The 26,392-nt window shown below is 36.1% G+C and overlaps 1 protein-coding gene and 1 non-coding gene across 11 annotated transcripts in view; both read left to right on the top strand.

The window, feature by feature from the left end:
- Window positions 1-26,392, top strand: part of NCOA1 (nuclear receptor coactivator 1) — a 278,981-nt gene that overhangs the window by 159,335 nt on the left and 93,254 nt on the right. For 9 of the 10 annotated variants that reach the window (XM_063789222.1, XM_016948148.4, XM_063789219.1 and 6 more), the window contains 3 exons: window positions 7,591-7,696; window positions 14,711-14,877; window positions 22,335-22,432. In XM_063789222.1, the coding sequence (XP_063645292.1) occupies window positions 7,608-7,696; window positions 14,711-14,877; window positions 22,335-22,432 (354 nt within the window). In that variant the 5' untranslated portion in view covers window positions 7,591-7,607. Of the gene's footprint in view, window positions 1-7,590; window positions 7,697-13,354; window positions 13,695-14,710; window positions 14,878-22,334; window positions 22,433-26,392 lie in introns of those variants that run through there. The other variant, XM_054677729.2, reaches the window with a different exon arrangement.
- Window positions 25,280-25,386, top strand: LOC112208317 (U6 spliceosomal RNA). The gene has a single exon (XR_002942719.1). It is a non-coding gene; the product is annotated as a U6 spliceosomal RNA (small nuclear RNA).

The following is a 26,392-nucleotide window of genomic DNA, read 5'->3' as shown; positions in this document are numbered from 1 at the left end:
TGTTGAGAAAAGGGAACCCATGTACCCTTTTGGTGGGAACTTAGAATGGAGCAGCCATTATGAAAAACAGTATAGATACTCCTAAGGAAATTAACATATGACTCAATTAACATATGACCCAGCAATACCTTTTCTGGGTATATACCCAAAAGAGATGAAATCAGCTCATAAAGCTGTCTGCACTCCCACGTTCATTGCAGCATTATTCACAATAGCTGAGACATGGAAACAACCTAGGGGTTGCTCAGTGGACAAATAGATAAAGAAGTTGTAATATATATATGCAATGGAATATTATTCAGCCATTAAAAAGGAGGAGATCCTGCCATTTGCCACAACATAGGTGAGCCTGGAGGACATTTTGCTAAGTGAAATAAGTCAGACACAGAAAGAAGAATATTACATAATCTCATTTACATGAGGCATCTTTAAAAACAAAGGCAAATATACAGAGATAGAGAATAAAACATTGCCATAGTGGGGAAAAATGGGTAACTATGGGAGATGATGGATATGTTCATTTGTTCATTTACAATAATAATATAACCATCATAATATATATAATAACCATTTTACTACATATCCTCATCTCATGACATCATGTTGTAAATCATAAATATACACAGTAAAATTTAGTTTTTAAAAAATAGGCAAAGGAGCTGAATAGACACATCTCCAAATAAGACATACAAATGGCCAATGAGTGCAAGAAAAGATGCTTGATGTCATTAGTGATTAGGGAAATAGAAATCAAAACCATGAGATACCATTTCACACCCTCAAGGATGGCTGTAATGTTTTAAAGACAGGAAATAACTCTTTATTTGGTGAGGTTGTGGAAAACTGGAACCCTTGTACATTACTGGTGGGAATTTTAAATGGTGTAGTTACTGTGGAAAACTGGCTTTGATAATTCCTCAAAAAGTTAAAGAGTTACTGTATAACCTAACAGTTCCACTCCTAGTTAAATACTCAAGAGAATTAAAAACATGGCCACATAAAAACTTGTACATAAATGTTCACAGCAGCATTACTGATAATATTCAAAAAGTGAAAACTACCTAAATATCCATCCACTGGTGAATGGATAAACAAAATATGGCATCTCCAAACAATAGAATATTATTCAATTATTAAAAAGGCAGTGAAAATCCTAAAGTCCCTATCCTTCCTTAACACATGAGAAAGATTTTGGTTGTCATTGAAATGAAGAGCTAAAATGAAAACTTGTTTCAAAGACCCTTACGTGTCTTAGGACTCCAGTTTGAGAAACATTTTTTTGGAAATTACCTAGTTCAGATCTTTATTTATCATGTTTTTCCTGTGTGATGCCCTTCATACAACTATTAACTTGGGGATATTTAGCTCTCAGAGTATCCTTCTCACTATATATAAATGCTTCTTCGTGCTAACTGCCTGCTAAGCATTTTAAAATATATTATTAGAAATGTTTATTAACTAATTGGCAGGGACTTTTTAAAATTATGCAGTTCTCAGCTAAATCCAAGAAATGAATGACAGATTTCTTATGTAGAAATTTAAATTCAACTGAATTATAAGGCACAGTTCTATTTCTTTAGCCTTCACCTGTTTGGTTTAGTCTGGTACATTTGAACAGAGATCAATGTAGTTTCTAGTTCCTAAAACTACTCTCTAGAGATTGCATAAGATTGGGTATAATTTAGCAACTCTTTTTAAATCAACAGGGTACTTTTACTTAGAAACCTTACCTCTTTTTAAATAGTGATATGCAAATTGGTTTCCTGAAACCAGCATTTATTTTCTTAATGATTCTTATTTAAGTACCCTGACTGCGAAATACAAAGCCATTTCACATAAATACAACTGTAATAATTTTTCCTCATGAGAAGTTTTACATTGCCTTGTTTATTGTGTTTTGTAAACAGGAAGCAGTTAATACCAGAATCATACTATCAGCAAATTATGGGTGACTGTCTCATAGCTCTTCAGCTCTTGGCTCTTATTTCAGTAGGCCAGCCTGTCTGGCTGCTGTTGTTTGTTGTTTGCTCTCCCTAGCCCCAGAATCTCAGATATAGCAGTTGTGAATCTCCAGCTAGTAGTCTAAGGGTAGTACATATGGGAATCTTGCTTTAGATCCAGAGGTATTTATTACTCAAAATTATTCAATCTGTGAGATTGTATTATTCAGATCATGTAACTGCAGCATGGCTTGGGTTTGTAGTACTGTGAAATATCACGGGTTGTTTTTTTACAAAATAATAGATCTTTACTTTTTCAAAATTAGAATATTCCCTAATTTCTAGACCAAGAAGGCAGTTTGCTGTTTTTTTCCCATTGAAAGACAATAAGGATTTTAAGAAATTTCATGTTTCTCAATTATAAGAAATAATTTCAAAGATTTTAAAAATATTTCAGAAAATATTTAACCATACAAATTAAATATCTTTGTTTTAGAAATCTTAAATGTTGTATTAGTAAGATAGGTTAATTGTTTTTAATTCATCACCTATTTATTTAGTTTCTCTATCCTTTAGGTATTGTGTTAGATATTGGATATACAATAAAAAGATCTAATAACTGGCTTTGAGTTCACAATCCCAAAAGGGAGACAAAATAATTGTAACTTATAGCACATTGTAATAAAAAAACATAGGCCCAGGATTATTTTGAGAACAAGTAGAATTTCAGATGGATAAATTCTTAGAAGGACATAACCTAATTTCATTGGAGGCCGAAAAGATGAGCAGCTAAGGAAACAAAAAATGGCCCCTGAACATGAAGTAAGCGTTAGCCAACTCTTTTCTTTTGAATTGGGCAAATTCTAAAGTCATGTCTTTCAACTTCCTTGTTCAGCATTTTCTTCTCTCTTTTGTTTCTACTTTTGTAGAAAAGTTTAGAATTGATACTTCATTATTACAAATTTATTGCATTATTTCATTTTTGTATTACTAAATTTTAAAATACATTTTATTTATATGAAATTATATGACTTCTTTACTTATGTGAACTTTGGTTAATCTTATTTATGCTTCTGTGAATCTCTGCAGGAAAACAAGGTGTATATTTTGTTAGTTCCAGTAATACAATGAACTGATTATTTTTATTTTGTGTTTGAGTTTTAGAATGGATGGTAACAAAACCATGTTGGTCTTTTGACTTTGTTTTGTGGTGGCTGTTGCAAGTCTGGTATATTTGCCTTGCATTGGGGTTGTTCACATTAAATTGTAAATTTTGCAAAGGCCAACTAGGCTTCTATATTTTCCTTATTGTGTGTTCCTTCCTCTCCAGTCACCCCCATTGAAGGTTTAATAAATTGTTTTTTAAGACATTAATCTGTAATGCAGTTCATCTCATTTATCATTAACAGAAATCTGAAATTTAAAAGTATATCATTTTTTATACATGTTTAATTTGAGGTGACAGTGGGATATCCAAATGAAAACATCCAGTTAACAAGTGGACATTCAGATACCAAATTACTAAGATGAGAAAGATTGTGGACATTCAGATACCGGATTACTAAGATGAGAAAGATTGTACTTACTCTTCACAGAGGAAGTCTTAGAATAAAAGTCAAATCCTGTCATCCTTCTGTTGTTAATCCTCCAGTGACTGCCTCAGTCACTGGGACTTAGTCCTTGCAATGACTTTTAAGACCTTACATGGTATAGCCTCCTATTATCTCTCTGAACTCGTCACTTACTCCCCCATCCCCCAGGTTCTAGCCATGCTCACCTCTTTCATGTTTCTCAAAAAGCAGTTATGCTCCTGCTTTAAGGTCCTTCTACCTCCCCTTGCCAGAAGCACCCTTCCTCCATTTATCATTCTCTTGGCTGTCTCTCCCTTACCCCCTTCTTACCTTTGTTCATATCTCTCACTTTTTCAGTGAATCTTTTCCTAATTACCTTACTTGCTTCCCTTCCACTTCCACATACCTAAGCCTCTGTTTTTGCTTTATTTTTCTCCAGAGTAAGTATTGTAACTTACTTTTTAATTTTATGTGTTGTTGTCTCTGTCACAATAGAATGAAACTCAATGAGGACAGTTATTTTGTAAATTTTATTCACTGCTCTATCTCTAGTGCCTAGAACAGAGGTTGGCATATGGTAAGAGCTCAGTAAATATTTGCAGCTAATTTAAATTGGTCTTCTCCCACACTGAGATCAATTTAAAGTTTTTTGGCTAGTATTTACCTTTTTGTCTAATATTTACCTTTGCTGAGTACATATTACCAAGGATTTTATTTTTAAAGTCTTTTCTTGAAGTTGAAACTAAAGTTAACATATATAATCTATATGCTTGTATATACAGATGATATATATAACATAATTTTATTTATATGTAGATCATATAGTAATATGCAATACATAATACATGGCATATATAATCTATGAACACTTGATTGGACTGTCATTTAGTAATTCATTCACCAGATCCTATAATAGACTCACACAATAGGTGAGAGCAGATGCAAACTTTATATATTATGTTTAGGAGATTGGATGTTGTCCTATGGGCATTGAGGATTTAGTGAAGGGTTTTAAGTAAGAGATTGACATGATTAGATATACACTTGGTAGCCTACTCTGGTGGGTCTGCAGAGGATAAACTTAAGGAGGACAAGACCGGAAACAGGGAGAAGTTATTTGGGAAGCTATTTTAGTAGTCCAGCAAAAGAGTTAAATGAGAACCTGAATTGAGATCTTGGTAAAGGAGAATATGAAGAAAGGATGGATTTTGGAAATATTTAAGAAGTAATGGCCGGGCGTGGTGGCTCACGCCTGTAATCCCAGCACTTTGGGAGGCCGAGGTGGGCAGATCACTAGGTCAGGAGATCGAGACCATCCTGGCTAACATGGTGAAACCCCATCTCTACTAAAAATGCAAAAAATTAGCCGGGCATGGTGGCAGGCGCCTGTAGTCCCAGCTACTCGGGAGGCTGAGGCAGGAGAATGGCGTGAACCCGGGAGGCGGAGCTTGCAGTGAGCTGAGATCCCGCCACTGCACTCCAGCCTGGGCGACAGAGCGAGACTCCGTCTCAAACAAAAAAAAAAAAAAGGAAGAAGTAAAAACTGACATTTGCTTGCATGCAGGATGTGAGAGAAGAGGCTAGAATGACTGCAGTGTACCAACTGAGACAAGAAATACATGAGAAGGAAATAGGTTTATAGAGAGACTTTGCCCAAGGACAGGCAGGTAGTGTTTAATCCAGGATTTAAGCAAAGTTTTTCTGGCCCCAAAGCCCATGCTGGTTTTTTGTTTTGTTTTGTTTTTGCTTTTATTATTATTTTTAATTGTTGCATAATAATTGAACATATTTATAGGGTACAGTGTGATACTTTGATACATGTGTACAATGTGTGTGATCAAATCAGAGTAATTAGCATGTCTCTCACGTCAATCATTTTTCATTTCTTCGCATTGGGAATATTCAAAATCTACTCTTTTTGCTATTCGAAAATAAATTGTTGTTAATTATAGTTACCTACAATGCTATAGAACACTAGAACTAATTTCTCATATTTAGCTGTACTTTTGGATCTGTTAAACAACCTCTGGCTATCCTCTCCTCCTCACATCCTTCCCAGCCTCTAGTAACCACTATTCTGCTATCTACTTCTATGAGATTAACTTCTTTAGTTTACACGTGAGTGAGAATATGCAGTGTTTGTCCTGTGGCTGGCTTATTTCACCTAGCATGATGCCCTCCAAGTTTGTCCATGTTGCCATGAATAACAAGATTTCATTCTTTTTTGTGGCTGTCTGGTATTTCACTGTGTATATATGCCACATTTTCTTTACCCATATATCTGTTGATGGACACTTAGGTTGATTTCATATGTTGGCTTATTGTGAATACTGCCACATAAATATTGGAGTGCACATATCTCTTCAACATACTGATTTCATTTCCTTTGGACATATGCATATTTGTAGGATTGCTGTATCAGATATATAGTAGTTCTATTTTTAGTTTTTTGAAGAACCTCCATGCTCTTTTCCAAATGGCTACGCTAATTTACATTCCCACTAAAAATGTATACGAGTTCCCTTTTCTCTTCATTTCTTCCCGGCACGGAAGCCCATCCTTTTAACTACCATGTTGCAGTAGGCAAATCTAGTTGACTCCTTATCAGGGAAATGAGACCTTGAAAATGATACTTAAGCAGGGATGCTTTTGCTGCTGTTTATAGGACAGATTAGAAGTGAGAATGACTAGAATTGAGAAGCAAGATTAAAGGATCTTGCATTAATCTACAATTAGGTATTTGGTTCCAAATGAGGATTATAACTGTATCTGGGAATGAAGAAGGAAGAGACAATCTTGTTAAGGAAAAATTAGCAGGATCTGAATGCCAGTTAGAAATGAGTAAAAGAGAAGAATAAAAAATTGTAAAATTATGATCCTAAGAGTTGGAAGTTTTCATAAATAGCACTTCTAATATGGAGAAATTGAAAATGTGCCTTTTTGGTTGCATGAAATAATAAGTTCATGATTAAAATGTTAGGGATTATTTGTACACCAAAAAATATGACAGTCATTAATCTTCAGAAAAGGGCTAGAAGCAGAGTCAGTTTTAAGACTAGAGAAAAGGGTTTACTCAGACATACCAATTAAAGCCATGTGAGAGATTCTCAGCATTCTTTATAATAAAGTTTTTCAGTATGGCTGCTCACATACAGTGCTGTAGTTTAATAATTTAGAATTTAAGGAAAAGCTAAAGGTTCTCCCATTTAACAAGAATTTTCTTTCCTTTTATAAGGGTAGATGGAGTAAAAGAGAATGGTGAAGTGTGTTGTTTGGCACTAATAAAATCCAAAAGGTAGTGATGATTGTAAGACCAAGGATAGGATTCTGAGTTTCATTAGGGATTATATGGAGAATAATGGTTGATGAGGGACAGATCAGCAGGGATCTTTAAGTGCAGTTGCTAACTGGTGCAACATGTGAGAGACCTGGCTGGTGTGCTAGGGGGAATGACGTTGTGTTCTCTGGGATCTATACCAAGATCCTAACATAGACTAAACATTTGATCTTTGTTGCCTGACTACATAAACAAAAGGTTAGGAGTATAGAACTCACAGCGTACAATTCAAAATCTAAATCTAGTTTATCACTTTAACTTAATTATGTATGTATTATTTATCTTCCTATCAATATAAAATCCCAAACCTTATGAGTGAAAGTTATTTTAAATTCTTTTGAAAAGCAGCTTCTACATAATAAATGCAAAGAATAATTTCTCTGACTCCAGTTCAACATTCGGCTTCTACATTTACACATGAAAATGATTATTTTCTCTTTGGAAAAAAAAATCTCAGTATCTATTTAATTATTCTAACCATGTTTTCATCCTAATTGGTTGTAACAATTTCACAAAGGATTATTAATTTTATTTTACAGATGTAGAAAAGAAAGTATAGAAACACTATCTGATGACCTCTGTACTTTTATGTAGATCTTCATGTTTTTATGATGGCTGTAATTATCTATTCATTGATATAGCACAATTTTTAGAAATTTTCTAACAGAGGGGAGCTTCCCTACCTTTATTTGGTTGGAAAGGTCATAAGGGTAGATTTCTTACTGTTGTCCTTCCTGTTTAGGTGTGAAGTTTTTCAACATGAGTGGCCTCGGGGACAGTTCATCCGACCCTGCTAACCCAGACTCACATAAGAGGAAAGGATCGCCATGTGACACACTGGCATCAAGGTAGGAACACTCCTCTTAGTCTATTTTTGGCAGAGCTGCTTTATTACTTTCACTGCCACTTCAGAGCTTTTGTTTAATCTACTCCAAGTTCAGTGGCTTTCTTTGAGTCTTTCATACTCACCATGTTGTCTTCCTTCCCCCAGGGTCTTTGCACATGTTTCTCCCTCAATCCAGCTTGCTTCCTCTTGATTTCCTTTAGTTAACACCTACTCATCCTTCAGATGCCAGCTTAGTCATTACATACTTAAAGAGAGCCTTCTCTTCCTTCCATAACTGTTAGATCAAGTTCCTCCATTCATGTATCTGTCTCAGATGTTTTTATAGCCATGATCCATAATTGCAGATTTTTACTAGTGTGATTATTTCATGAATTTCTGGCTTCCCCGCTAGACTCTAAGCTGCCACTTGGTAAAGGACCTTGTTTGTTCTTGCTCATCATTGTATCCTTAGTTCCTAAAACAGTGTGTGGCTTATATATAGTAAGAACACAGTAAAGATTTGTCAAATGAATATATAAATCTATTATACACCTTTAATTGCTATCTTAGAACATTATGGCATTAATGGAGCTAAGAAATATCAGGATTTTAAAAAATGATTGTGTAGTTAAATATTTGGTTTGTTATAAGGAATATGACCACCTTGAACAGGCTAAAAGAAACCTAATGCTAAGGAGACCCTCACAAATGCCAGATAGAGAAGAAACCTCAAATGCCACATAAATTTAAATATGCATAGTTATATTCAGTCCTATTAACTTTTGATTAGTATTGCATTACATGAATATACCACATTTGAAAAATATGTTTTTCTGCAGATACATTCCCTAGCTGCTCATTTAATATTAGGTTAAAGGAGCAGCTAGCTTCCTACCTGAGAGCAGCTTCCTAGAATGAGTGGAGATTTTATTCCACTCATCTTCTAGGATTTAGAGGAAAGTTTTTCAAACTCCACACTATTGACATTTCGTGTCAGATAATTTTTTGTTGTGGGGGAGCTGTCCTGTATTTTGTAGGATGTTTAGCAGTATCCCTGCTTCTACACACCAAATGTCAGTAGCATCTTAGTTGTGACAACCAAAAATGTCTCCAAACATTGCCAAATGTCCCCTGGGGCCAGGGGAAACAAAATCACCTCTAGTTGATAATCACTGATCTAGAGAGTAAAGCTACAGAAGACTCTTCTGTCCTTGGATTACATGCTGCTTTCTCATGGGAGGAAAAAAGGGAGGATTTTAACAGAATGCCAGGGCTCCAGGCTCGAGAAAGAAAAGTGACTATTTATCTTACTCAGCTCAGAGAGCTGTCAGAGAGGACAATAACCTGAGTACTCATAATCACAAGTAAGTGTCCAGATGCTGGGAGGAAGGTTGAGATCAAGATGCAATCTAGAAGTGTGTCAAAAATTAATGCTCTTGTTTTATCTGTGTATAAAATCAGTCCCTAAAGGAAAAGCTAAGAATAAATAACTATCTTTTACATTTAATTTTTTGTTTGGGGAAATTTTTTAAATATATAAAAGAATATAGGCGAAGACACTATATCATACAACAGAATGTAATTGATAATATTTTATCATATTATTTTGTTAATATGTTATCATATTTGCATAATCCTGTTTAAAAGTAATACAATATTAACAATTGATTTGTCTGCAGTATTTTAATCTATTTTTAATAATTATGTGTGTATTTTATATATATACACACACAGGTATCTGAGCAATATAGAATATTACATTTACATAATTTATGTAATACTGTATATATTTTCTATAGTATACTTTTTCAACATGGATTTTGAGGTTTAAATATGCATAGATATATTCAGTCCCATTAACTTTTGATTAGTATTGCATTACATGAATATACCATGTTTGAAAAATATATTTGTCTACAAATACATTCCCTAGAGATAAACAGCCTGTTACAAATTTTCAATGTTACAGCCAGCCCTGCAGCAAATATCCTCACACATATCTCCTGTTTTATACATAAAAGTTTCTTTGGCTGGGTACAGTGGTTCACTCCTGTAATCCCAGCACTTTGGAAGGCCGGGGCAGGTGGATCACCTGAGGTCATAAATTTGAGACCAGCCTGGCCAACATAGTGAAAACCCATCTCTATTTAAAAAAAAAAAAAATTGCCAGTTGTGGTGCCGGGCACCTGTAATCCCAGTTATTCAGAAGGCTGAAGCAGGAGAATCACTTGAACCCAGGAGGTGGAGGTTGCAGTGAGCCAACATAGTGCCACTGCACTCCAGCTTGGGCAACAAGAGCAAAACTCCGGCTCAAAAAAAAAAAAAAAGAGTTTCTTTAATATCTAGGTAAATTTTTATGTTCACTAGGTAAGTACCACATTGTTTTTCAAATAACAGGCATTGAGAATTCCTCTTTTCCCACATTCACTATCCCACATTCACTATTTCCCACTATCACTGTTCTCTTCTCATGTTAACACTTTGCCAATCTAATGGGTGTGGGGTTATAGTTTAAAGGGCATTTCCATGATGATTAGATAAACTGATCACCTTTTTTTGGTCTTTTACTCATTTATATTTTCCTCCTTTATGAATTTCTTGGTTGTATCTTTTGCCCATGTTCCTGCTGGGTTGTTTGTTCTTTTATTTTTTATTTCTAAGACTTACTTTAAATTTTCTGGTTATTAACCTTTTCTTGTTTATAACTGATGCAAGTATCTTCTCCCAACCTGTTGGTTAACATTATTTATGATGTCTCTTGACATACAGAGCCATAGGTTTTCATGTGTCAAGCTTTTTAGGGTCTTGTTTAATAATTTTTCTTCTACTCTAAGGTTTTAAATGTATTTTTATATGTTTTCTTCTAATACATGTTTAGGGTTTTAATTAATCTGAAATTTATTTTTGTGCATGGTGTAATATAGGGACCTAATTGTATTTATTGTTTTTCCCAGTTATCAGTAATGACACTACCCTTGACTGTTTTTATTCCGTTACCTTTATTATAAGTCAAGTTCCTGTATATATAGGGATCTGGTTCTGAGCTTTCTTATGATAATTGCCTTGATATGTGATGGAACAAGACGTTCTTGGTTATTCTTCAAATCCATCCATTGTGCTGAATCTTCTTATGTGTTTTAATGGTTTATCTGTAGATGATCTGATGTTTTTGTGTATATAGCATCATTACAAATATAAAAGTTTCATATCTTTTTTCTCTTCTTTAGATATCTTAAAGATAATTATATTCACATTTGCTTTAAAAATATTTGAAAGTACCATCTCCTTGAGGTTTATAACTGAAATATGGGCTTCAGCTTTAACAAAACAATGTATTTGATATGGTAAACTAAAAATTTATAATTTTGAAACTGAGTTTATGTATGAATGCCACCTTGTAATGTTTCTGTCTCCCCAAACAGAATTGAATTCTTTAATCATAAAGAGCATCTGTTAGACATCAGGGTATTGCCAGCATTGTGCACAGATCCTTGGATAGGAGAGTTTCTCAGCAACTGTTTGGTGGAGTGAGATATCTCATATCTTCCTCCTGTTACCTCTTCTCCATTCATTCATTCTTCTAGGAGAATGAGGATTAAAACGTTAATCTCAAAAGTATAGGTAGCTGTGTTTATGCTTGTTGAATATTTCCAATTCAACTCAAGTACATATTAAGTGCGTACTCTTCAGCCAGCACCATTTGCATGATGTTTTAAGGATACAAGTGAAATGTGAGACATGTTTCTGTCTTTAGGGAGCTTACAAATCTGGTCATGGCCCTCATTCTGCTTCTTAAATTTCTGGGCTCCCCATGTCCCTGAAAATAAATAATCATAATCAAAATGATGATAATAGATAACATTTACTGAGCTAAAAGTATATACCAGGAACTCTGCCAAGCATTTTACATGTATTCTCTTTTTTAATATAAAACCCTGGGAAGTAATGTCATTATCCTAGTTTTACAGATAAGGAAATCGAAGCTTAGAAAAGTTAACTTTCCACTAAGTGACTTGCCTAGGGTTACATGGCTAGTAAATGACAGGAAGTTTGGGCCTGTGCATTTTTTTTTTTTTTTTTTCTGTTAAGGGACAGGATCTCATTCTATTGCCCAGGCTGGAGTGGAGCAGCACAGTCATAACTCACTGCAGCCTCCAACTCTTGGGCTCAAGCAATCCTCCCCCCCTCAGCCTCCCGAGTAACTAGGACTACAGGCGCACACCATCACGCCTGGCTAATTTTTTTTTCTTTTTTTTTTAGAGACAGGGTCTTGTTGTGTTACCCAGGCTGGTCTTGAACTCCTAGCCTCAAGCAATCCTCCTGCCTCTGTCTCCCAAAGTTCTGGGATTACAGATGCAAGCTGCTGTATCCAGCTGAACCTGTGCTTTTAAGCAGTATACCATGCATTTTATCATGGCAAGATCCCTGTGATCTGATCTGGACCACATCTCTTGCCCTTTTGTTTCTTATCTATAGTTTAGCTATACTGAACTACTTATAGATTCTTTAACTTGGTATCTTCACTCTTACTTTATACCTTTGAAAAAGCTGTTTTTTTCTTTCAGGAAGCCAGCCTCTCCCTACCACTGAGTTCATGTATCTTGTTCTCTAGGTCTAGATGTACTTCTATAGTATTCTAGTCTTGCTGCATAGTATTGTAATGGCCTGTTTTCTTCATTTTCTGACTAATTGGGAGCTACATCTAATTTATTCTTGGATCCTCTAGACATAGCAGTACATGGTTATCTGGCATATAATAAGTATAGGAGTATTTGTTGAGTTAGCTAGTTTGTTGAAGGAAAAATGGTATGCACCTGAGAAATTAACTCAGAATGGCATTAGCTAGAAGGTCTGCAATATGAATGGTAATAAAAGGGATTCGTAAAGAGAGAAATATAGTTGACCCGGAGTAATAAAGGAAGACTTCTTTTCCATTAAGGTAGAATTTTTTTGCCATCTCCAGTTTTGACTTTGAACATATCTGCCCTCATTTTATCTCCTTGCTTATTGGTTACTTCATTTCATGGTGATTTTTCCTAGTCTCAATCTCTAGTCATTTTATAGACACCTTGCCAGTTCATTACTTTTAGCTTCTTGCTTTCTCTATCCCTTCTCTGTCTGTGTGTCCTGCCTGTTCTATCACTTTTTTCTTTTCCTCTATACTGTCTTCAAGTTCTTTGGTTTTACACAAAACTTACCATCAAAAACATATTTGAGAGTTCCACGAAGAGAGTCCAGTTTACTCATGTTGCAATTTAGATCCATGGATTTAAATAGATCAGAACTTTAGACTGAATCTACTACATATATCTTATATCAATTAGTTTCTCTAAGGTAAAAGTAGATGTCTTCAAACACTGTCAGGTTGCAGAGCTGAGGTTCCCTAAAACCTTGTATGTATCAAAATGTATGTTACTCATTTTATTCATGCCTTGGTATGTAATTTGTCAAAATATCTTGCTGCATTTTCTTGTTGTGGGAGTTATAAAATACAATTTTAATAACTACAATTGGGAAAATTCATCAATAATGAAAGACTTAAAAGACAAACGTGATGGTCACAGTTTTAAAATTTGGTTTTGTTTTGGTATTTGTAATATTTTGTTTTGTGTAGGTAAATACATTTGATTAGTTGATTCTTTTCAACTTACTATATTGTTTTGTGCTATTGTTTTTATAGTCTTTAATATTATTAAGAAAAGTAAATGGGGCTGGGCTTGGTAGCTCACGCCTATAATCCCAACACTTTGGGAGGCTGAGACGGGCGGATCATGAGGTCGAGAGATCGAGACCATCCTGGCCAACGTGGTGAAACCCCATCTCTACTAAAATACAAAAATTAGCCAGGCATGGTGGTGTGCGCCTGTAGTCCCAGCTACTTGGGAGGCTGAGGCAGAAGAATCACTTGAACCCGGGAGGCAGTGGTTGCAGTGAGCCGAGATTGCGCCACTGCACTGCAGCCTGGCCTCACAGCGAGATTCCATCTCAAAAAAAAAAGAAAAAGAAAAGAAAAGTAAATGGTATCTTAATTGTTGCCAATTATGAACTCTATAGCAACTGATCTTCCCCTCTTCTGTCCTCTTTTTTCTGTTACTTTTATATGTAGCCAAATGATTTTGATTGCTGCTTATAAAACAAAGAGCTACTTGTGACCACTTCTTCCTATTATATTAGTTTGATGAAAACAAAATTTCAAAGTCATACTTAACTGTCTTTATATGTATTACAAAACAAGTTGTCTGATGACTTGGCTAAGTAAACCAGGGCTAAAGACTGGAAGGCAAAAACGAATCATAGTCATTCAGTACATTTGGTATATTTTTTTAAAAAGGTGCTACCTGTATGCACTGTTATTCCTTGTTCTCATTATTTTGCTTTAAGATAAATTGTTTGATTTTGTTTATTGCATTTATAGAAACTTACAAATCATTTTTTTTCTGTCTTTTTAGGACACAGCTGTATACAGAATACATTGTTCACTGTACCTTCGTCTCTAATTATTATTATCCTTATTTTGCCTTTGAATGGATACTTTTTTGATGAGGATCAACTAATGGTTTAATCATAAGAATTAAGAGTTTATCAGAGTTATCGGATTTCTAATTATAACTTGTGAATTCTATGATCGTATTCTCTGCTTAATTTGTAACAGTTATTTGAAAATTCAGATTTTTCTATTTCAAGGAGTTATTCATAATATAAAGTAGTTCCAAATGTAACTGCTGTGTTTATTACTTGTTTGCTTTTACTATCTAGTAATTGTTATTTGAAAATATTCAAGATGTATATATGATTGGGGAAATACATCTGTTATAGCAGTCAATTTACTTTATATATTTTAGCCAGAATTGTTTTCTAAATTTTGGTATTTTGTAATGTCCACTTTTTAGATGTGAATTTATATCACTTTCTAAATCTGGTTTTATATTTTCGATAAAAATAAAGATCTCACTAAATGTGTAAGCATAGATACTTGATCAGAGAAGGAAATATGGTGATACAAATATACACTAACTGGATTTTCTTTGTGTAACAGCACTGAAAAGAGGCGCAGGGAGCAAGAAAATAAATATTTAGAAGAACTAGCTGAGTTACTGTCTGCCAACATTAGTGACATTGACAGCTTGAGTGTAAAACCAGACAAATGCAAGATTTTGAAGAAAACAGTCGATCAGATACAGCTAATGAAGAGAATGGAACAAGGTAAAAAAGAAAAAGAAAACCCATGGCTGTGTGCTTTGTTATTAAGACATTTATAATATGTGATTTTACTTTATTATTATTATTATTATTATTATTATTATTATTTTTCGAGATGAAGTCCTGCTCTGTCGCCCAGGCTGGAGTGCGGTGGTGCGATCTCGGCTCACTGCAAGCTCCACCTCCTGGGTTCACACCATTCTCCTGCCTCAGCCTCCCAAGTAGCTGGGACTACAGGCGCCTGCCACTATACCTGGCTGATTTTTTTGTATTTTTTTAGTAGAGACGGGGTTTCACCATGTTAGCCAGGATGGTCTCGATCTCCTGACCCTCGTGATCCGCCCACCTCAGCCTCCCAAAGTGCTGGGATTACAGGCGTGAGCCACTGCACCTGGCCTACTTTTTTATTATTAAAAAATTATATTGAACATTATAATTTTATAAAGAAATGTCTTTGTTAAGATGCTGTTTATTTTAGAAAGTGAACCTGAGAATCTTCTTGTTATAACAAAGTGTCTTATTAAGTTAACTCAAAAACTGGTTGCTTTAGGAGATTATGGGACTCAGTATCATAGGGGATTGAGTCAGAAGACACAAGTTGTGGAGTTGGACCTGAGGCCCTGGCATAGAGTTCTTTAGGACAGTAACTCCATGAAGGGAAAAATCTCTCCACTTATATGAGGAAGTTTGTCTCTACCTGGGCTCTTCTCTGAAAAAACCCTGATTTTTTTTTTTTTTTGAGATGGAGCCTCACTCTGTCACAGGCTGGAGTGCAGTGGTGCGATCTCTGCTCGCTGCAACCTCTACCTCCTGGGTTCAAGCAATTCTCCTGCCTCAGCCTCCCAAGTAGCTGGGATTACAAGTGCGCGCCACTATGCCCAGCTAATTTTTGTATTTTTAGTAGAGATGGGGTTGCACCATATTGGCCAGGCTGGTGTATTTTTAAGCTTCATATTTTTACTACCTATATTTACTGGGAACCCCATACCATCAAACTCCTTGGTTGCCTACCAGAAATAAACGCAAAGCACTTTGAAGAAACAATCCCACAAGCTGGCCCCATGGGAGTGCCACAGAAAAAGTGCTTCTGAGGGTGATTTTACACTGCAAAGTTATTTAACATATGAGGAAATAATCTAGAGTAACAGCACAAATAACAAACAGAAGGACTAACCCCAAAGAACTTCAGATTATTAGCATTAAAGTTTTATAATTTTAAGATTTTAGAAGCTGGAAAACGGATAGTCTAGTGACAACTGATTTAGCAAACAGGAGAAACCATACTGTAAAACTGCAGAGACGAGCACTAGCAAGAGGCTCTCTGCCCCTTCCTTGCTTGGTCTCGAAACACTAACAGCCTGGCTCCTACTCCCTAAATTGGGGGTGGCAGTATACCTCTGGGTAAACTGAGCAGTCGGAAGATGAAGTCATGTGGGGGTGATCCTCAAATGAAAAAATTCATTCCTTATCTTGCCCCCACTCCTCACCTAACTGCCGGTCAACTATTTAATGTGAACAAAAAGCCAGGTATTGGGGGAAAGCCTGTAATATAAAAGAGAGCAAACCAAGCAAACAAACAGAAAAAAGGGAACTCAGAGGAAGCAGAAACAGTGCAGGGAACTGAAGAAAACTTAAAAAGATACCAGTCCCTGGGAGACATGAGGGAAGGTATTTCATCAAAAAATGAGAATAAGTCCTATAAAATGAAATATTCAAAAGAAGAAATAGCTTTTGGAACTTAGAAACAGGGTAGCTGGAAAAAATTTTACCTCTTTACCTTTGTCTCCTCACACTCTCTGCCCTGACCAGTTGCAGGCACACTCTGCCCCTGCTATTTACAGTTGCTGTTCCTTCTGTCTGGAATGCTCTGTCTCTAGATATCCACATGCTTTATTCACCTCTTTCATGTCTTTGCTCAAATATGTCTTCTGAGTAAAGTTGTTCCTAACTAACCTATTTGAAATATTTTTAAAAACAGAAAAAAAAATCTATGCATCTTTTTATACCTTCCTTATTTTCCCCACAGTACTTTTTACATCTGACATATGACATATTTTATATATTATTTGCCTGCCCCCACTAGAGTTCCACGAGGGCAAGCGATTTTGTTTGTTCACGACTATATCCTCAGTACCTAAAACAGCACTTGGCTACATAGTAGGCTTTCAATGCATATTTGTTGAATGACTGGATGAAGGGATGTGATTTGAAGAAATCTCTTAGATAATAAGCAATGGAAAATGAGAGAAAAAATAACAAACTTATAGGATTAGTTCAGGAAGTCTAACATATGATTAATCCCAGAAAAAGAGAATAGAACAAATGGAAGGGAATAAATGATAAGAGAAATAATGCAAAAATAATGTTCTCAGAACTAGAAGTATATTAGTTTCCGGATTGAAAGCCCTCATGTAGTGCCCAGCACAGTTGTTGTAAAAGAAAGATAAAGTAACTTATACCAATGCACAATTTAGTGACATTTCAGAACACCAGGGAGATAAACAAGAGAGAAGAAAAAACAGGTCTCACACATACTAGATTGCTTTCAGAATAGGTTCAGATTTCTAAATAACAACATTGAAAACTAGAATTCTAGACCCAGAATTCTGTGTTCATCCAGTTGAAGTTATGAGTGCCAAATAGACATGCTCAGACATTCAAAGTCTCAAAGGTATTACCTCCAGTTATACCTGTTTCAGAAATCTCTATCCAATCCAAGATAGTAAAGCTAGAAAGAAGGGCGTAGGATCTTAATCCAGGGAAACCATGGAATCTTAACACAAAGAAAGGTAAAAGGAGACCCAGGATTACAGTTGTGCAGCAACCTAGAAAATAGCCAGTCCTAGTTGGAGCAGGTGGATAGAGGACTCTAGGGAACATTTCCATAGGAAAAAAAAAAAAAGGAACGCATAAGAGTATCTGCTAACTGACTGAATCGAGATGAATTTTTCAGCTCTGGAGGGGAGTTTAGGGTTGAATTAAACTATACGTAAGATCTGAAACACTAAATATAAAAAAAGAAATGTAAGTTATAACACACACATCAGCTCCCTTATAAAGTATATTTATATGACCCTAGTGACATATATATTAAATATTGGTTACTCAAAAAATTGTTAAAACTATACTGAAAGTAAGAGAGGAGGGGTAATTTGTATAGCAGGTTGATGTAAATAAATTATTTACCTTTCATGGTAGCATGTCAGTAGGTTATGTCTAACATGGACAAAATCAGGTTATAGCAAATTAGCATGTTACTAAGAAGTATAAAGCATATTAGGATATAGGCTAGGTTAGTATAACAACACACCCAAAATACAATGGTTTTAAAAAGATGGTCTAGGAAGGTGTGAGGGATTGACTCCTTCCATCTTTTTTGCTCTGCCATTCCTAGGGTATTGCCATTATCCATGTTGTTAGACATGGCCCCCTTGTCCATGTCCCAGCTAACAAGAAGGAGAAAGAAAAAAACAAGAAGGCATGCTTCTTTTCCATTACAGATAAGACCCAGAAATTGCATGTCACTTCTGTTCACGTTCCGTTAGGCCCGAAACTAGTCACATAGCCATTCCTACCTTAGGTTTTCCCTAAAATGTTAGATATTTTGCACTTCACACAAAATTATTTAATCTACTTGAACTTGATAGTTTATGTTTTTTAGAACTTGCTTACAAACAAAATCCTTTCTTACCCTCATGTAATAAAACACATGAAATAATGAAGGAAATGTATCTTAAAATGAGAAACTCCTGCACCATAATAATAAAAAGATAACATAATTTAAAAATAAAGACCCTGAATAGACATTTCTCCAAAGAAAATGTACAAATGGCCAACAAGCACATGAAAAAGATGCCCAATATCATTAGCCATTAGGGAAATGCAAACTAGAATCAAAGTCACATACCATTTCACACTCACTAAGATGGCTATAATCAAAAAGATAAGGCTGGGTGCTGTGGCTCACGCCTGTAATCCCAGCACTTTGGGAGGCCAAGGTGAGAAGATCGCTTGAGCCCAGGAGTTTGAGACCATCCTGGACAACATGGCAAGACCCTCTGTCTACAAAAAAATAAAAAATTACCCAGGCACAGTGGTGCATCCCTGTAGTCCCAACTATTCGGGAGACCAAGGTGGGAGGATTGCTTGAGCCTAGGAGTTTGAGGTTGCAATGAGCTGTGATTGTGCCACTGCACTCCATCCTCAGCAACAGAGCAAGGAGTGTCTTAGGAAAAAAAACAGAAAAAGGTAATAACAAGTGTGGGTGAGAAATTGAAAGCCTCACATACTTCTGATGGGAATGGAAAATGATGGAGCCACGTTGGAAAACAGTCCAACAGTTTCTCAACTGGAGGAGAGTTTGGGATTGAACATAGAGCTAGCTATCATATGACCCAATAATTCCAGTTCTAGGTGTATCCCCAAGAGAAATGAAAACCTGTCCATACGAAAAATTTGTACATGAATGTTCACAAAAACATTATCACAAATAGCTGAAAAGTAGAAACTACCCATACATCCATCAGCTGATGAATAGATATATAAAAGGACATATACCACTATGAAGGACTATTATTAGGCAATAAAAAGGAATAAAGTACTGATAAATAATTCAACATGGTTGAACCCTGAAAACATGCTAAGCCAAAGAAGAAGCCCAGTCACATATGACCACATATTGTATGATTCCATTTATAGGAAATGTCCAAAAAAGGCAAATTCATTGAGACAAAAAATAAATTGGTAGATGCCTCAGTCTTAGGGGTATTGGAAAAATGGGGAGTGACTGGTAATGGGAATGGAGTTTTTTGGGAGGTGATGAGAATATTCTAAAAATGGTTGTGGCAGTGGTTGCACAATTCTGTGAATATACTAAAAATCATTGAATTGTGTGCCTTAAATGAGTTAATTGCATGTTGTGTAAATTATAGCTCAAGAAAGCCATTATTATAAATAGTATGTGAGATAACATTTTACACCATAGGTTTGCAAAAATTAAAAACTATGATATTGTTTTTCAGTGAGGATGCAGAAGAGCAAAACCAATGTTACAGCCTCTTTGGAGAGCAGTTTGTCAATACCTAGTGATATAAGTTACGCAGACCTTATGATCCTGAAATTTCACTTCTAGTATTTATCCTGAAGAAACTGTGACATGTGTACAAAAGAGGAAATACCAAAAATAGTTTATTATAGCACTGTAGTTATCAAAAGACCTACCAGTAGGGGAATAGAAATCCACTGCAGATTATTTATATAATATAATACTCTTAACAGCAGTTAAAATGAATGAATCAAACCTACATGTATCAATGTGGTTAAATCTCAAACATAATGTTGAGTGGAAAAAGTAAGTTGAAAAAGTTTGTACAATTGTCCCTTGGTATGTGTGGGGGATTGGTTCCATGACCTCCCACTGATACTAAAATCTGAGTATGCTCAAGTCCCTGATATAAAATGGTGTAGTAGCCAGGGGCAGTGGTGCATGTCTGTAATCCCAGCTACCTGGAAGGCTGAGGCTAGAAGATTGCTTGAATTTAGGAGTTTAGGGCTAGCCTGGGCAACATAGCAAGATCCCTGTCTCTTAAAATAAAATAAAACAAGCAAAATTTAAAAATAAGATAAAATGTCATAGTATTTGCTTATAATTGATCCTCTCATGTACTTTTTTAAGAGAGGGTCTCACTCTGTCACCCAGGCTGGAGTGCAGTTGCGGGATCTCGGCTCACTGCAACCTCTGCCTCCCAGGTCCAAGCAATTATTGTACCTCAGCCTCCTGAGTAGCTGAGATTACAGACATGTGCCACCACGCCCGGCTAATTTTTGTATTTTTATTAGAGATAGGATTTCACCATGTTGGCCAGGCTGGTCTCCAACTCCTGACCTCAGATGATCTGCCCATCTGATCATCTTCCCAAAGTGCTGGGATTACAGACGTGAGCCACCTTGCCTGGCCCATGTACTTTTAAATAATCTCTACGTTACCTATTAAAATACTTACTACAATGTAAAGGCTATGTAAATAGTTGTTGTACTGTATTGTTTAGGGAATAATGATGAAAAAATCTATATGTATTCAGCACAGACACAATTCATTTTCAAATATTTTTGATCTGTGGTCAGTAGAATCCATGGATGTGGAGGACTAATGGTATATATAACTATACATTTATGTAAACCTTAAAACATGAAACAATAACATTGTTTATATATATGTTTATATATATAACAATAATATATTGTTTATGAAATCATACATATGTAGTAAAAGTATAAAAAATGCTTAAAATGATTATGGCAACCTCAGAATAATGGTTACTTCTGAAAAAAGGGACAGAGGAGGGAGGGCAGGGCTTTCTCTGTATTTGCAACATGTATTTATTTAAAAAGGAAAGATCTGAGGCAAATGATGTTAACATCTGTGAAAACCGAATGGTGGCTATATTAATATGTGCTGTATAATTTTCTGTATTTTTTGGGATACTTGAAATCCTTCTTCTTGTTTTTGAGACATGGTCTCATCCTGACACCCAGGCTGGAGTGCAGTGGCACAATTATAGCCCACCGCTGCCTCAAATTCTTGGGCTTAAGCGATCCTCCTACCTCACCCTCCTGAGTAGCTAGGATTACAAGCATGCACCACCACACCTAGCTAATTTTTAAAATTTTTTGTAAAGATAAAGGACTCGCTATGTTGCCCAGGCTGTTCTCAAACTCCTGGCCTCAAGCAGTCCTCCCACCTCTGCCTCCCAAAACACTGAGATTACAGGCTTGGGGCACTGCACCCAACCCTGAAATACTTCCTGTTTTAAAGTGAAAATATGAATTTCTGTGCTCAATAATACCATATTTGGCTTTTGGTTAACTAGTCTGACAGATCAGAAACTTTTATTATTTAAATATGATTCTGCTTTAAGATGATGGGATATGCAACATCACCTCACAAAAGAACTCCCAATTACTTAGCAGTTTCAGTTTTATCAATCAGAGCATCATGGCCCGAATGTGAAATGTTAGTGAGTTCATGCAGGCTCTCAAAAGGAAAAATCATATTTTCATTCTCTCTTCAATGGCACTTGATCAAATCAGAAAAAGAAAGAGAAAACTTGAAATAATTTTTCTTTTACAACTTACCCATTTCTCAAAACTTTTGGTATGGACTTTTTAAAAAGGCAATATATTTATAGCATTTTTCTCATTGTTGAAACACTGGATGTAGTATTCAAATGTTCATGCTACCATGTATTAGTTGTATGTTTTCAGGCACATTACTTAACCTTTGTGATGTTCCATTTTATAATCCATAAAATGAGTATAATTAAGATTAGTGTGAAAGTGCCTAGATACTGACTAAATGTTATTTGAATTTGGAATTTGGTGGATCTATGTCTTCGTAAACTTGACTTTATGGAAATAAGCTCTTTTCAGATATGTGATTTTTTTAAGTTTCTTTATTATAGAGAAATCAACAACTGATGACGATGTACAGAAATCAGACATCTCATCAAGTAGTCAAGGAGTGATAGAAAAGGAATCCTTGGGACCTCTTCTTTTGGAGGTAGGTGTCTTCATTGACTCAGAAAGTGATTAAAATCTTTGTTGTAGCCAGTTTGGTTTTTTCTTTTTTAAATGCCTTATATCCAGTTAATAAATTATAAAACAAAGTAAAGAACTTTTTACAATTATTTTATTATGAGAACTATTTGACAGTTGTTACTGTTTCAGAATCAAAAGTGAATAATGAACATGAGAAATTTTCATGAAGGCATTCTAAGCAGTGAGATGGAAAACTTGAAGCTTATTATATGGCTTTGCCTTTTATTTCTGTGGTGGTTAGGCCTAGTTGGGAAAATAAAATATTAATATTAGATTTACTTAGCTAGCTAGTGTTATCTATATGTATACCCTAGAATTTTACTTTTGAATGAAGGATCCCACAGTTTATTGCAGTACGTGATTTTCTGCAGTTTTCTGAATAAAAATGTTTAAATTGTTTATATAAACATTCTAAGAGAATTACTATTTTAACTGTCAAACTTTGTAATGTGAAGAACTTTTAAATTTGAATGGCTTTGTAATTACTGTGTAATTTTCACCCCTGCATTTTCTATCTAATCTTTACTCCCTGCATTCTCAATATAGATGTCTTGTTTCCAAGCATCCTCATTACTTTAAATGCTTTCTCTCCTACTTGAATGTTTAAAGACATATGTATGTATGTGTGTGTGTGTGTGTGTGTGTATATATATATATATATTTCTATCTCTAGGTCTAATTATATATATTTATTTATGGCCCTTGGGTACCCCCTTTTTTTTTTTTGAGACGGAGTCTCGCTTTGTGGCCCATGCTGGAGTGCAGTGGTGTGGTCTCGGTTCACTGCAAGCTCCGCCTCCCGGGTTCATGACATTCTTCTGCCTCAGCCTCCTGAGTAGCTGGGACTACAGGTGCCCGCTACCACGCCTGGCTAATTTTTTTGTATTTTTAGTAGAGACGGTGTTTCACCATGTTAGCCAGGATGGTCTCGATCTCCTGACCTCGTGATCCGCCCACCTCGGCCTCCCAAAGTGCTGGGATTACAGGCGTGAGCCACCGCGCCCGGCCTATTTCTCTTTTTAAAAATATAAAATAAAGGTAGCACGGGTAAAGAATGAAGGTACTAGAAGAAATTTTCGCATATCTAATGAGAGGGTAATATTATAATGTATTTATTCAACAAAGATTTGTTGAATACCTACAGTGTGTTAGACACTGGATATCTACATCATGGAATTATTTTAAAAATTAAGTGACACAATTTCTTAGCAGAGTACTTTATACATAGTTAGTACTCATTAAGTCCAGTATGGGCATTTTTTTAAGCTTATTTCCTCCCTTTGCTGTCTAAAATTCCTCTGCCTGCTGGTCAGAGGTCTGCATTATCTGACTCTAACCCTCCTGTTTCCATTGGTCCATAAGAAAACTGCTTCAGAGAGGTCTCACTATATCTTGCACATGCATTCTAGCTTCCTTAACTTGCTTTGTACCATTCCCTACATTTCTTTGTGGCTTTTGACACTTACTGACCACTCATTCCCACTACCTTACACATTCCATGGCCCCTTTCACAGTGTTCTTTCTCTACCCCTCTGGTTACTCCTCAGCCTTTTTCTCAGATTTCTTTCCTTAATTGCCTCTTAAATGTTAGTATCCCCTGGGAGTCTAGCCTTGGCTCTTTCCCTTTTTTTATTCTGTGCACATTTACTGGGAAGGTTTATCTGTGTCTTTGTCTATATAACATATACACATATATGTGAATTACATATATGAAATCAGTTGCATTTCTCTGATTTGAAGCAATAGAAATCAACTCTGACTAAGCAAATATGAATTTATTGGAATGCTATTTGGATATCATAGAACCATGCTTGGAAATGGGATGAAATCAAAATATCTTAAGGAGGCTAGAAACCAAAAGCTTTGTTAATGGTCTCTTAGAAAGAACCATCTGGGCAGTGCCCTGCTGCTAGAATGAGTGTACTCCTGCTATGTTTAGCTTTTTGTAATTATTCTCAAGATTCACATTTGAGGAGGAAGTCTCCCAATGGCCTGATTAAGAATCCCATAAGGCTTTGTGTAGTGGGGAAGAAAATTTCCCAGAGGAAATCTGAGTATTCTTCACTAGGGGAAAAGATGATCGTAGTTAAAAACAAATAAACAGTCCGGGCGCGGTGCATCACGCCTATAATCCCAGCACTTTGGGAAGCCAAGGCGGGTGGATCACTTGAGGTCAGGAGTTCAAGAGCAGCCTGGCCAAGATGGCAAAATCCCGTCTCTACTAAAAATATAAAAATTAGCCAGGCATGGTGGTGAGTGCCTGTAATCCCAGCTACTCAGGAGGCTGAGGCAGGAGAATCACGTGAACCTGTGAGGCAGAGGTTGCAGTGAGCTGAGATTGCACCATTGCACTCCAGCCTGCGCAACAGAGTGAGACTCTGTCTCAAAATAAATAAATTAATAAGTAAGTAAAAAATAAACAAGAGACCCAAATGATTACTATATGTACCTGTGAATCACAAAGGTCTATCCTTAGCCCAGATCTGTCTTCCAAGCTTCTCTTTCAATACATCCTGCTGCCTTTTAAAGATTTCCAATTTTCCTAGAGTGGCCTCACTTTGGAGGTTGGAGGTATTTTGGGGTTTCTCAACAGACTTCTGTGGCAGTGGGGTCACCTCAAGTTTTGGAACAGCAATGAAAAATGACCAGTGCTATGATAACATCCAGTTTACTCATGTGACCTGGGATAGTTCCTTTTGTACTATCCGTCCCAGATTTGTTGCCATAATCATAGACATGACTTGGGGAGGAGAGTTGCTTGTGCTCCCTTTTCAGAAGCATTCTGGAAAGAAATCAAAACTTGGATGTGGTGCTCACTTTGGCAGCACATACACTAAAATAGGAACAATACAGAGAAGATTATCATGGCCTCTGCACAAAGATGACACATAAATTTGTGAAGTATTTCATATTTTTCAGCTGAACCCAACTTATACCACAGGCAAAACCAAGGGCATCAAAGAATATAAAAGCAAAAAGCTCCATTGAAAGGACAGCACCTTTGAACATTAAAGGAGCATCAGATGCGAAAGAACCAGTGTAAGAACTCTGGAAACGCAAAAAGCCAGAGTGTTTTCTTAACCTCCAAACAACTGCGCTAACCATTTCAGCCATGGTTTGTAACCAGGCTGAAATGACTCAAATGACAGACTAAGAATTCAGAATCTGGATGGCAACAAAGATCATTGAGATTCAGGAGAAAGTTGAAACCCAATCCAAGGAATCTTAGGAATCCAGTAAAATGATATTAGAGATTAAAGATAAAACAGGTATTTTAAGAAAGAACCAAACTGATCTGATAAAACTGAAAAACTCACTACAAGAAAAATTTCATAATTGGAAATATTAATGACAGAATCGACCAAGCTGAGGAAGGAATCTCAGAGCTCAAAGACCAGTTAACTGGTCAACTCAGAAATAAAGAAAAAAGAATAAAAAAGAATGAACAAAACCTCTGAGAAATATGTGATTATGTAAAGAGACTAAACCTACAGCTGGTATCCCTGACAAACAGGGAGAGTATATTAGTCAATTTTCACACTGCTATAAAGAATACCTGATTTTGGGCCAGGCATGGTGGCTCACACCTGTAATCCCAGCACTTTGGGAGGCCACGGCAGGCGGATCACTTGAGGTCAGGAGTTTGAGACCAGCCTGGCCAACATGGTGAAACCCCGTCTCAACTAAAAATACAAAAATCAGCCTGGCATGGTGGCACATGCCTGTAATCCCAGCTACTCAGGAGGCTGACACAGGAGAATCTCTTGAACCCGGGAGGCAGAGGTTCCAGTGAGCCAAGATCACGCCACTGCACTCCAGCCTGGGTGACAGAGCAAGACCCTGTCTCAAAAACAAAAAAACAAACAAAAAAAACAAACCTGAGACTGGGTAATTTATAAAGGAAAGAGGGATGTTTTTGTTT

Source organism: Pan troglodytes, chromosome 12 (assembly GCF_028858775.2).
Source record: "Pan troglodytes isolate AG18354 chromosome 12, NHGRI_mPanTro3-v2.0_pri, whole genome shotgun sequence".
NCBI lineage: Eukaryota > Metazoa > Chordata > Mammalia > Primates > Hominidae > Pan > Pan troglodytes.
This window is presented reverse-complemented; position numbering and strand designations above follow the sequence as displayed.